The sequence below is a fragment of the Crocodylus siamensis genome, chromosome 3 (assembly GCF_052110815.1).
Source record: "Crocodylus siamensis isolate JL-2025a chromosome 3, ASM5211081v1, whole genome shotgun sequence".
Classification (NCBI taxonomy): domain Eukaryota; kingdom Metazoa; phylum Chordata; order Crocodylia; family Crocodylidae; genus Crocodylus; species Crocodylus siamensis.
In genome coordinates, this window is record NC_143397.1 from 198,610,742 (window position 1) to 198,624,549 (window position 13,808).

The following is a 13,808-nucleotide window of genomic DNA, read 5'->3' on the forward strand; positions in this document are numbered from 1 at the left end:
CCAGGAGCTATATAAGCCCTGCACCAGAGGCAGAGGGACAGTCTGACGTGGGTAGAGCTGGAGGCAGGAGTTCACTACTTGGAGCAGAGAGAAGCAGCATGGGGAACTACAGACTGACCTTGGTTGTGCTTGCTGAAGGAGCTCCTTGTGCTGAGTGGGGAAGCAATATAGAATCATAGAATTATAGAAAGTTAGTGTTGGAAAGAATCTCAGGAGATCTTCTAGTTCAATCCCCTGCTCAAAGCAGGACCATTCCTAACTAGATCATCCCAGCCAAAGCTTTGTCTAGCCAGATTTTGAAAGCCTCCAAAGATGTAGCTTCTACCACCTCTCTCGATAACCTGTTCCAGTGTTTTACTACACTCCTGGTGAGAAATTTTTTCTCAGTATCTAACCTAATCTTCCCTTGCTTGCTCCTTGTTCTGTCATCTGCCACCACTGAGAGCAGTCTACTTCCATCTTCTTTCAACACCCCCTTCAGGTAGTTGAAGGCACAGCTGTCTGGCACCGGGGTGGCACTGCGTTTGGGGTTTGTGTTGACCCCAACCCTGTGTGGGCGATAGCTGGAGAAGCCCAAGCAGGGCGGAAGACCCAGGCGGTGGGTCAGGGGGCCAGGCACAGCTATGGCCACCTGAGCCCCGACCGTGAGAAGCGCGGGAGATGAGACCTGAAGGTGCGCGAGACCGCAGGAAGCGCTAGGCACAGGCCCGAGGGTGAGTGACCGCAGGAAGCGCGAGGCACAGGCCTGAATGCGGATGATCGCGTGACCTATGGGAGGCAGGCCCCAGTAGGGCACTGCCTGTAAGGGAGGAGCTCCGCAAGGGGGCAAGCCCATTGAGAAGCCCCGGAAAGGGAGCAAGTCCACAAAGATGCCCAGTGAGGGCAAGGAGCGCAACAAAAAGATTTTTTTACCTCCCTGACTGCCCTCTGATACCTCCAGGGAAGGAATTTTGCCTAATCTACATACCAAAGAACAACTCGGCACAACTCTCAAAGACACATTTACTAAGTATAGCTGTAGACTAAACATAGACATTGGATTTATGACACACTATAAGCTGCCTGACATCCCACTCTCTAGGAACCTCTCCACTTTACCCTGCTACATTCATCCCTCTTCCCCCTCCCCACTCCAGGCTGCCTCTCACCCACTGGCTCCTCAATTTACATCTTTACTGATTGCCCTTCTTGCTGCAGCCCAGCCTCTGGCTTCTTTACTATTCATTCCATCCAGGAAGAGCGCACAGAAACTGCAGATGCTTCCCTAGCCTAAGCAAGGGCTTTTAAGTCCAAAAGATTGCTAAGAAAAATGTTTCTAACAATTTAGTTGGTGTAATAAAAGATATCACACATAGGCTGCACCCCCCTTTACACTCACATTCAAGGATTTGCTGCCTGGCCATCTTGAGCAGCCCTGCAGATGCAGAGGGCTGGGCTGGGGTGGGCACGGCGGGGAGCAGGTAAGGCAGGGCTCTCCCAGCCTGGCTCAGCCCCTCCCCAACAGGCACGGTGCCACCTGGTCTGCAGGTGTGGCAGGGCTCTTCAAGCAAGACCCCGGTCATGCCCCCCATCTCCCAGCCCCATTGGTGGAAGAGGGGTACTGGTTCAAGGTGCCAGGGAAGCAAATGTGAAAGCTGCAGTTTTAAACTTGGCACCAGAAATGGGCTCAGAGTTTAGAACTGGATCTTTCACTTCCTTGCTGGGGAAGATGCCAGCTGCACAGGGCTGCTTGGCTGCAGGGCCCTCTGTGGCCGCAGGTTTCGCAGGCATGGACAGGCTGGCCCTGCCCAAAACTGAACCCAGTGTTCCAGATGTGGCCTCCATATGTGAGACTGGGGGAACTAGGAGTAGACCCAGGAGGGCCCAAAATGGGAGAAGGCAGCAGAACTGAGTAGAAGCCTTGGGACAGCTTAGAGAAAGGCACAGCAGCTGTACTTGATTGTGGTTAGGTTTTGCTTTATGTTGCTGTTTAAGCTAGGTTTGCCAACTCTCTTTGAATGTATTCTGGGAGGTTTAATCACATGATGTGCCCATGACATACAATCCAAACATGCCTGCCTCCTTGCGTAAATCAGGTATGGATTACCGTGCATAAACTTTACATCAGGAAGGCAAATGTACATTACTATTACATTTTAAAAACCCACTGGACTACTGCATAAATTGGATTCAATGTTTACTATTTAGTGTAATGAATGCCCTATCATTTCTCCTGGGTGACTCTCAGCAGTCTCCTGGAGATTTACATCTAATACTTGGAGACTGCAGAGCAATCCTGGAGAGTTGAAAAACCTGGTTTAAACCATGAGGCATGGGTGCTGCAGAAGGAGGCCAATGAAAGAACCTGGAGAGGACACTTGTGTTGTGCAAAATTTCACTGGCTCTTTCGTTTCGACACTGTTTTGACTCATTTCGAGTTGAATGGCCTGATCTAGCCCAGCTGGGCTGACTTCCCATCCCTGGCCAATCTAGCGAAACATTGAAACAGAGCCAAAACAGCCTTACTGTTTTGATGAAGCAAAATGGGACAGCTGTTCTGAATTGAAATGAAATTTGATACAAAACGCTGTTCTGTCCAAACCTCGAAACTCAAGGCGAAACAGAATAGTGCTGTTTCGCACAGCCCTAGAGGGCACTGCATTTGACAAAAGGCTATTAGAGACTGGGGGTTCAGCCTGAGGACTGAGGGCCCACTGGACTGAATTGAGCCTGAGGAGCTAAGGGCCCAGAGACATGGAGCTGAGCTCTCGGATGAAGGAATCTCTTTGGTGAACTGAGTTTAAAATAACATCAAAGGCATGGAAGGAAAGCATAGGGAGGTACCCTGATGAACCAGAGAGCAGAGGAGATGGGATCATAGTGGCCACTAGGAGGCACCATACCTGCCTTTAGATGGTACATCTAATTACACCATGCCAAAGGCACAGGAATTAAAAAAACCCACACCTGTTATTTTAATACAGAAATGCAATAAGTCTTTGCCTTGCTTTCTAACACAGCAGAATTGTGAGGCTTTTTAGTTAAATCTAAAACAGTGAAAGATGCTAGAGAAATGCAAAGATTTTTATTAAATTTTAATGAAATATAGGATCAAAAGATGTCCTGCAGAAGAGTTAGTACTGTTTTTAACACATTTCGGTATAGCTGTAGATGAAACTAACGTTTTGGAGAGTTTTGCATTATTAATTTAATCTAAGGAATTGAAACCCTTAATTGTGGCCAAAGCAACTGGAAACTCTTAATTGATGTGCTGACTAAGAGGTGGAAGGGATGTGGCTTGGCTCCAACTGGGTACATAGAGCATAGTGTTTGGGAATTTGACAGCGGGGAGGATGGCTGAAATAATGGCCATCACTCTGCTGGCACCAAATTTCCTGAGCCATGGGGAGCCCTGCAGCCCAGATGTGATGGCTTTGCAGCCTACATTTTGCTCATGGGCCAGAGGTTGAGCACCCCTGGTCTAACAGATTGCATGTCATGATTTCCCAATGTGTATGCATTGCATACTTTTCTGACCTGCTGAAATATACATGCCAAAGTAGTCTGAACTTAGTAAGGAGACTGCACACTTGTCACATGAAATGTGACTGGAAGTGGTATTGAGATATGGATTAGATTTAGAGTTGGTTTGAAGTCAAGGCCAAATAAGAGCTAGAGTTGAGGTTTTAACCTGTCAGAAAGCTGTGGGCTGGTATGTTGCTTAAAGGATTAAAGATATGTCATATATCTCCTTTACTTTGTGCTGGCCCTCAGGATGAGTATTGTAATAATATCCTTAATTTGTTGCAATCTAAGTGAGATCAGTCGGCAGATATATGTACCAATTAAGTTTAATTTCAATACTTGTATGTAGATGAGTGATTCTTAACCAAGGTGTTTGAGATTCTCTCAAGGGTGCCAGAGGGTAGAACACAATGGCTGTGTATACACACTTAAGGGATCTGGGAGAATTCTCGCAAGTTTGTTTTCCTGGTAGAAAAACTTACCCCAAGATGCCTGAACAGAGATTTGATATATTAAGTCCAGGAAGAGCAGAAAGCAAGCAGTGCTGACCCTGCACATTCCAGCCTCTTCTGCAGACTCCCTCAGCCTACCTAGAGACAGATGATAGTAATATACAGGTCGGCCCTTATCAGCTGACCCTGCTCAGGGTCAGCCTGTGTCTCCTTGCAGCACACTATGGGATTGTGAAAGGGTCATGTTCTGCTTGCTCACTTGAAGTAGCAGGCTATCAGGTTACATACTGTACCCCTGAAAGTGGAAGCAAAGTGTCCTGGGATGCTGGAGGACTGTGCTGTGCCTACTCTCAGAAGAGAAAGTGTATAGACATTTGCTTTTCCAAGAGGAACTCTCTGGGAGTGATTTAACCCTGGTGGTTCCTGCATTACTTTTTTTTCCTGGAGGAGTCATTTATGCTCATTTGTACACTTGTGGTTTCACCTGGGAGAGCCGCAACTCTTCCAGGAGAAACTGAATGTCTGTAGAGCCAATATCAGTGCTGCTAGGTGTGCAAACATAATGCACAAGATAAACCAGGAAATTTTAAACAAGATTCTACAATGTTAAAATGTTCTTATCCTGTTTTGGTCTTTCTGAATTCCTTTTAAGAGAATAATTGCTCTATTATCTTTCTTATGTCAAAAATAGAGTGAAAATTAAGAGCTGCCATTTTCCAAGGTGTGCCGTGCATCTAAAAAGGTCGAGAACCACTGATGTAGAACAAACAGTAGTAAATAAGACAGAACTTTCTGTTGTTGCATACTTTTCAATGTGTCAGTGTGCATTTACAGATAGACTGAAGTTTTATTAGAAATGATATAACTGAGTAGTCAGCATTTCACAACTGCTCCAGGAAGCACCCAGGATACCAGCTAAGGCTGCTGGGGCCAGCACAGGTGCTGACTTCACCCTTCCCTACCCCACCCGTGTCCCTTTGCCACACCCTGGAGTGTGTGTAGGGACTTCCCTGGGAACAAATAGCAGTAGTATAAATATCTGCTGCTGCTATTTGTCCTGTGGTGTGCTCATGGGGATGTGTCCAATGGTTATGTTAATTGTGATAGGCAGAACAAATCCACAGCCAGATGTAGTCATGAAACAAGTAAATATACCTTGTTTAGTTGGAGTTGCTATTGCTAATGTGAGGAATTAATTCCAAACAAGTTTTTCTCAAATAGCCTCATTTTTGTTATATAATATTCCTATAATGTTAAATCACACTTAATTACAATATAAATAACTGAAAATCATCAGGAATGAAAAATAATGGTTATTTCACTTGTCATAATGTATGCTATTGTTTTCATTACTACAGATTCTTGAGGCACTGGCAAAAAGTGATGAACATTTTGTTCAGAATTGCAACACCCTGAATTCTTTAAATGAAGTTATCCCCACTGACCTCCAAAGTAAATTCAGTATTATCTGCAGTGAGAAAATTGAACATATATACCGAAGGATCTCTAGTTATAAAAAGGTACAGATCAGAAAATGTCCCTTTGTCTTCCTAATTTCCAGCTATTTCCTTTTTCACAGACAGCCTCTTTTTTCTACCTTGAATTACTACTATTGTAAAGTCCCCCACACTCAACTTTGGCTCCCCCCATGCTTTTTCCCCCTCCCTTCCCTGCTCTATCTTTTATTTACCTAATTTCTACCTATTTACATTCTTACTGATGTCCTGTCACACTTTTAGCTTCTCACATTCCTTGGAGTCTCAGAACAGCAGAGACTTCCTATGCCTGAAGAAGGGTGATTGCGCCTGAAAACTTGCTAAGAACTTTTTTCCAACTACTCAGTTGGTCTAAGAAAAGGTATCACATCTACTCAAAGAACCTTGCTTGCCTTTGTCCCTAGACCAACATGGCTACAACAAAAAACCCTTGAAAATGTTCTATTTGTTTCCTTAAGAAAAGATAAGATGTAATTGAATTTGATCTATTATAAAATATAGGGTCAACATTTGAACCATCCAAAGGTGTAAAATTCTAAACTAGCATACAATAATTTTAACCTGTGCCCTCTGTTATTCTTGTCATTCATTGTGTAGTATATATACCTTCATTTGCCATGTCCAGCCTTGATAATGTAATATGATTGATCACTAGGAAATTCCACTGTTTCCTGTGAAAGGCTTAGCACTCTGAGTACTGTAAGCGATCTGGAGAATTAGAAAGAGTTAACCAACATAAGGCAATATCAGTGTCAAACTTTTTTCACAATGCATCTTCATTGTAAATTAGAAATGTTAGAATTTCATTTATCGTTGATAAACTCTAGCTTTCCCACTACTAGTATAACAGACTATACTGTAAATGTTTAGAAGTTTTTTTTTTAAGTTGTTGGTTTAGTAAAATAGCTGAATGTTATTGTATAAGGAAATTAACAAAGCTGCTCACTTTCATAGACCCCAAATCTAAATTCACTAGAAATCAGCAAACAGTTTTTGAGTTTGTCTGTTCTTCTTTAATTAATAAGCCTTTACCAATTTCCTCAGGTGAACCTGCAGTCTCTCTTCATGACCTCTGGGTTCTTTTCTCCCCTATCTTAATTACTGTGAATTGTCAGGGCTAGTTTGACATCTGGTTTTTTTTAGCTGCTCTTATTCTGTCATCTGGCTCTGGGAAGTAAACTTTGCAAACTGGTTTTCTGGGATTTTGACTGCAGAAATTCAAAATATTACTGAGAGGTTTAATATGGCTTCTAATAGACCCTGAATATTTCTGTAGGAGTTTTGGGAGAGAGGGGTCAGACCCTAAGGAGTTGGCTTCCTTGGGATTAATGAAGAAAGGCTTTCATGGAGAATTCTTTGTCTTGTATGGAGCAAAGAGCCAGGAACCTCTTCCTAAAAACTTTTTTTTTTTTTTTTTTGCTGTTGGACTCATAAGAAACTACAAAACCAGAAATGTGAAAATTAGGTTACAGGAGACTTCAGAAGGGTTTATGAAAATCAGTTGACTTTTGCTAAACAGACTGTCAGGGTCAGGGGCATCAGCAGGCTAAATTGCTCCTAGTCCTAGTTACTGAGTTGACCTGGCTGCAAGTGTCCTGTCTATCCCCCAACTGGTCCCAGTTCCCTGACTGGGCATGTCTGTTTGCTTTCAGTGTTTAGCAGGCTACTCGGCAAGGTTTTTGTTCCTACATTGGATTGCTAGTTTCCCAGTCCTCAGTGTTGCCTATTTGTCCCTAGTGTACTGCTTGTTTGTTCCTGGTATCCTTGTTCCTGATTCCTGCCTGCAGACGCCTTGGCTGACTATACACATGTTCAGGGGTAGAGCATTTTAATTAGAGCAATTCCCAGACAGCCACTCTAATTAAAATGTCTCACTGTCATGTGTATGAAGCCCCCCACATTTAAAAATAACCATAGGATGCTTTATCTACACTTCATTCAATAAGGTTTATCTATTTTAAAACCCCCACAGCCATTTTAAAATGTTCAGGGGCTTAATACTCATGATGGTGAGGCAATACTGGAGTGTTCTAATTAGAACGTGGAGCAGATTCAAATAACGGAGTTTGCTCCCATGCGTTTTAATTAGAATGCAAAACCAGCATGTGTATAGACAGTCCTTGTTCCAGCATCAAGCCCAGATCCCTGTGTTTCTAGACTGCCTTACTGACTCCTTGACTACTTTGTTTCAGACTGCCTTGCAGGGTTTTGGCTTATGGCTTAACCTGGCAACTACCTTCATCCTGCTTGTGTACAGTAACTAGTCAGGGGTTCCTGACTCTGGATTCCTGACTTTCCCTAGCTCATGGTTCTACCCAGGGTGACCGCCTATTTCCTAGGTCCCTTACAGACCTCAGCCTCCTGACCTGCCTGCTCCACACCCCCTGATTCCAGTTGAGACCCTTGCTTACCTGACCTTGTTTGTACCTGATTTTATGGGTTGTGACCCTCTGGGGTAAAGCCCATATCACTTGTTATAATTGATCCCCTACAAATCTTTAGATATTTGTCTAAGACTTTTCAGGATGGGTGGATGGATAATTTTAGTTACTCAATCAGAAATGTGCTTTGGAGTATAGGTAATCAGTAGGTATCTTGCATACCTTTCCTCTTGCCAAAGAATTGAGTGTGAAGTGCAATCTGTATTAACAAGAGTCCGAGACAAGAAGCAGAGTTTATTAGGTTAAGTTGGAGGGAAAGTGGCACAGCCACATTAGGAAAATGACTACATTGCCTATTAGCTGGTGGTGCAGTTGTAAGTTCTTGATTTAAAAAATCTCAAAGTTACTCTCACCAGAATTGATAAATATGGTACAAGCATATAACTTCAGAAAATTTCTGTTCCTTAATGACTGTTAGCAATATGTTTATGTTCCAGGAGTAGATGTGCCCTTGTTTTGATAAGGTAAATGTAACCATAGTAACAGAAGTCTCCCGAAATGTATTAGCTTTTCTCTTATTTTCACGGTGAAAGTTTGAATTCTATAAATAGAAACTCAGGGGTTTCTACAGTTGCTATTATTATCAGAACATTTTGCTCATAATCGGCTGCAAGTCCACTGCTGTAGGCTCGAGATATTTTTAACACATGTATGAAAAGAAGTTTGGGCCTGGCTTATAACCCAATTAAATCATAATCATGCATTTGGTCTCTATGGAGCAAGATGTGTAGGAGATTCATGTGTGAAATATGTACTACTTGGAGGAACGTTTTATCATTAAATATCCTTAGTTCCCTTTTTAATTCTTCATAGCTTCTTCAGTTTTAAAACAATTCCATAATTGGACTTCTTGGCCTAAGTGAACATAGATCAATCTAAACCCATAACTGTACAGAATTTGGCACATATAGACCATGTAAAAATGGCACAAGCAATCTAAGACAGACCTGGTGTGAAGTATACTCAATTCAGATTGATTTAGATTAGGGTGATTGTATCAAACATCTGTACTGTTCCTCAAGTTGGATCACTTTTCTCTGGCATTTCAGTCTGCTTCTTGGCTCTCCCTAGCCCTCTGTGCTCTGCTGTTCCAGCTGAGCTCCCAATAGGCCTGTCCCCCAGGCTGTTCCAGTGCCAAGGAGGTACAGCACCTCTGTCCAGCCACACCTCCTGCCTCCAGCCATCTGTCAGCTGCAGGGAGATGGGAGGCATCTCTGTCCCCTGCATAAGGCCCAGGACCTGGACACCCCAGTTCCTGGGCCATGGCCCCACACCCCCAAAACCCTGTCATGAAGTACCCCATAACATTCATGCAGACTCCAACACTGAACCCAGGAGAATCTCTGCGCTTGGGCATACCTGCTAGGACCCTGACCCTGGCTCCTATACACCCTGTTTGGGACCCTCATGCCTCTGTACTCAGGCACAGCCCTTTGGACCCCTATCCCTGCACATGTGCACACAGCCAGGGACCCCCATGCTCAGGCACCCACATACCACATCTCTGAGGCCAGAGCCAGGCACTTTGACTGGCTGACAAGGACTAGGCCACCAAGGATGACATAGATGCTAGGATGCTCCATTGAGTGCTGGTTCAGGCACCAATTACTTCTGGGTCTTTGGAGACTCTAGAATACAGAATCATAAAAAATAGGGTTGGAAAGGACCTCAAGAGGTCATCTAGTCCAACCCCTTACTTAGAGCAGGACCAGCCACAACTAGATCATCCCAGCCAAGGCTTTGTATAGCAGGGTCTTAAAAACCTCTAAGGACAGAGATTCTGCAGCCTCTCTGGGTAACCTGTTACTACCCTCCCAGTGAGAAAGTTCTTTCTCATATCAAACATAAACTTCCCTTGCTAGTTTCCTTGAGACCATTGCTCCTTGTTCTGTCATCTGCCACCACTGAGAACATTTTAGCTCCATCCTCTTTGGAACTACCGTTCAGGTAGTTGAAGGCTGGTATTAAATCCCTACCCAGTCTTCTCTTCTTCAGACTAAGGCAGCCCAGCTCCCTCAGCTTCTCTTCGGAAGTCACGTGCCCCAGCCCCTTAACCATTTTCATTATCCGCTACTGGACCCTACCCATTTTTTCTACATCCTTTCTCTAGTGGGGGGCTCAGAACTGGACATAACTCCAGACATGGCCTTACCCATGCCAAATACAGGGAAAGAATCATTTCCCTCAGTCTGCTGGAAATACTCCTGTTAATGCAGTCCAGTATCCCATTAGCTTTCTTTCTACAAGGGCACACCGTTGGCTCATATTCAGCTTATTGGCCACTGTAACCCCCAGGTCCTTTTCTGCAGACCTGCTGCTTAGCCAGTTGACTTTTTTGTCTTTATTGAACTTCATTAGATTCTAGGAGCACATCCTGGCTACCCATAACCCTAGCTTCCTGGACATTTCCTGCTCCCCACACTTTACTAGAAGTAGTCAAATTCGCTCTACAGTGTCTGTACAGATTGGGTGCTTCAGCAGGGTTTTTTGGCACATTTAGCTAAAGCTGATTCAATCAGCCATTACATAAAAGTGGCCAAAAAGCCCCACTGAAACAAATGATTTATACAAATGCTGCAGAGCTGGGTACAACTAAGGTGCTGCCTCTACTGGGCAGTGCTGGGCTCAGCACTGAAGCGTGATGAGTTTTAGAGTAAAGTGCTGGAAGCCATCGGCCCAATCCAGGACATTTGGTGGGTGCAGGGTCCAGTATCTGGCCCCACACAGGACAGCCAGCTGCTGGTTTGAGGGCAGGAAGCCATACTCCATGGTAACCAGTTGATGCATCATGTCCAGATGGATGCATATAATGTTCCACAGCCTCTGGCAAGAGTCATGCAGGGTGACAAGCAGGATACATCATAGTTCCTGGGTCTGCATGCTTGGGTGAGGCTGGTGTAGTGCCATGGAAAAGTATGGGCAGGCTGGGACATGGAGGTGTGTGCAGTTAACAAGGGATAACACTGACCCTGAGGTTCGTCTCAAAGTCTCCTGGTAGGGCATGGGGGAGGTGGCTGGTGAGGTGGCAGGGGGCTGGGGGTTTGGTTGCTCACACCAGCAGTCATTTGGGGATGGCTTGGACACTCAGCTGTGCTTGGCAGTCTCCAGCAGCCTGGGGAACCCTTAGGCATGCTGAGAGGCTTGCAGGAGTGCCCCCTACATATGGGTCTTGGCCAGCACAGTTTACCTGTGCACTCCTCTGACTTTCCCACAAGGTGAAATGTGTATATTGTTCACTACCAACCAAAAGTAGGTCACCTAGAAAAAACTATGTCACTTAAATTGATTCCTCTTTTGGTTTCTTGAATGTCTATACATGGCCTATGTAGTCTCCAGGATCTTGTACTAGATGCAAATGTTTAAGTACTAGCAAATTGCCTGTCAAGAATGATTGGGGGGGGAGGGGTGACCAGCAGGAATAGAGCCCCCCCACCTCCTCCACCACTTCTTGTCAGGCCTGCTGTACCCCCACCCCACTCCCTGTGCTTCAGGTCTGACCCTGCTCCCCCCACCCCCCCACCGCTTTGGGTCCGACTCCGCTCCACCCCCTCTTCCCCCCCCATTTGGTCTAGCCCTGCTCCAACCCCACTTTCTTCCTGCTGCTTTGGTCTGGCTCTGCTTGCCTCCTTCCCCCTGCCTCTTGCCCCCACTCTCCCCTCCCCGCTACTCCCCGCTCCTGCCCACTGCTTTGAAAGATAATTTAAAATTAATATTCTGATGCAAGAGCATAAACTTAACAACAGAAATATTAAATATGTGTTGACTAAAGAGGAGATTTGATTAAAATAATAGGTACTGGCATGTGATTTTGGCTAATCCTAGTGAAATTTCCCTTAAATTTAGACTGTGATTGGAAAGAACCCAGGTTTTTATCTAAATCCTAAACCACTTGGTTTAATATCACTGTGCTACCTAATCTAAACTTTTCAAAAGGAGTTTCGTTACCAGCATTGCTCATGATTTAGTTCTGTGAAGTAACGTTTCCCACTGTGGGGAATAAATAATGCTTCTGGGCATCATCAAAAATGAAACGTCCTACATTCAGAGCAACGTTATAGAGTTAATATAGCTGTTCTGTATTTGGTCAGTAAATGTTCCTGCACTGTTTCAAACCCATTTTCTAAAGATGTATTTTTCAGATAAATGTATTTGTATTGTAGTGTTTAAAATACAGGAAGTAGGGTTTTTTTCCTGTATCTTTGTGGCAACATCTTCCAAAAGAGAGGCTATGCAGAAGGTCTAAAAATATTAATTCATTTTGGTTTCCAACTGAATACCTAAAGTTTTTTTCTAGCTGAATGCTCACAAAGATTATTAATTGTAATTTCCTTTTCTTCTCTTCCAGTTCTCAAGAGTGTTAAAAAACAGAGCTTGGCCTACGTTTAAACAAGCCAAATCAAAGATCTCACCACTTCATAGCAGTGATTTCTGCCCAACTAACTGCCATATCAATGTGATGGAAGTTTCCTATCCTAAAACCTCAACTTCTCTTGGTAGTGCCTTTGGGGTTCAGCTAGACAGCAGAAAGCATACTTCACCTGAGAAAGAAAATAAAAATACTGAACAAGGTAGGCTAGCTTTCTTAAGTACATTTTAAAGACATATTTTTGCAATTAATCTGACAGAGTTTTAAGGTTTAACCAGTTTTGGACACTGTCCCTCATGTTAAACATAACAAGACTTTTACAAGAGCTTACTGCATTTTTAAGTTTATCTAGAAGTTTATGAAAATATCAACATACAGTTTTGTACTAGTTCTTTATAGCTGTTGCATAACATGTCATTTGTATGGCAGAGAGCTGTCATGAACTTTTTCAGTCAAGAAGTGATTAACCAGTTTTCCCACCGTTTTAGCTTCTCAAGTTTGAATTTATAACATAATATGAAAAAAATTCAGGATATATTTCCATTTGTATTAGTTTTGATTTATGTAGTAATTTTACAGGGATCAAAACTGGCATTCAAGGAAAGATGTTAATTTGACCTTATTGGGTTCATATGCAGGTAAACTGAATCCCATGGTTTACATTCAGCATACTATTACCACCATGGCAGCCCCATCAGGACACTCCCTAGGTCAACAAGATGGCCATGGTCTGAGATACCTATTAAGAGAAGAGGACTTAGAAACACAAGATGTCTATCAGAAATTGCTGTGCAAATTGCAGACTGCATTGAGAGAGGTGGAAACATGTGTCTGTCAGATAGATGAGTAAGTAAATATTACCATCTGTGTATGTTCTTATCTTTTCTATATTGATAATTCAAAACTGAGTACTGCAAAAGCTGGAAGTACAAAAAATTAACTCTAATTTTTGTGGGACTAGTGAATAAAGGTAGTCAGGATTTTTTAGACAAAGTCTATTTTTTCATGATAAAAAGTCAGTTAATCAAAACTGACACTTTTTGTGGAAGCATCTGTATCTATGGGAGTGCTTTTCAAGTCCAGAAAGGAATTTTGTGAGAGATTTGCACCATATTGGTTACAATTCTCATCTATGATATGGAGCTCCAGCATTATCTCGCTGCTCTGCTTGATTCAGACCAGGAACATGAACTTGCTCTTCCACATTGTATTTAAGTGTCCTAACCATTGGAGTATTGGTAATTGTAGGGTGATGTGTGCTGTCTTTCTCTCCCTCTGGAAATGTATAAAAAGTTTTCTAAGTCCCATTTGTGTTCTGATGGGGATAAAAAAACAAATTTTGAAACTTCTAGATTTTTACTGAAATATGAATTCATGTTTTTCAGCCAGTGCTACAGTTGAGGGTCTTTAAAACTGAAACTCTGTAAATAGTTCAACAGTAGACACTATTTTTCATTACAAAAAATTAAGCTCACTTAGACTGGAAAAAAAAAGAAATCATGATCTCCCAGGATGGTAAATACTTTTGTCCTGTCTAACTGATATCAGG

General features: G+C 43.2%; 1 protein-coding gene across 1 annotated transcript in view; it reads left to right on the forward strand.

Moving 5' to 3' along the window:
* PREX2 (phosphatidylinositol-3,4,5-trisphosphate dependent Rac exchange factor 2) overlaps window positions 1-13,808 on the forward strand; it is a 300,944-nt gene that overhangs the window by 162,605 nt on the left and 124,531 nt on the right. The window contains exons 23-25 of the mRNA XM_090040116.1: window positions 5,315-5,476; window positions 12,239-12,461; window positions 12,898-13,105. Coding sequence (XP_089896242.1) covers window positions 5,315-5,476; window positions 12,239-12,461; window positions 12,898-13,105 — 593 coding nt within the window. The remainder of the gene's footprint in view (window positions 1-5,314; window positions 5,477-12,238; window positions 12,462-12,897; window positions 13,106-13,808) is intronic.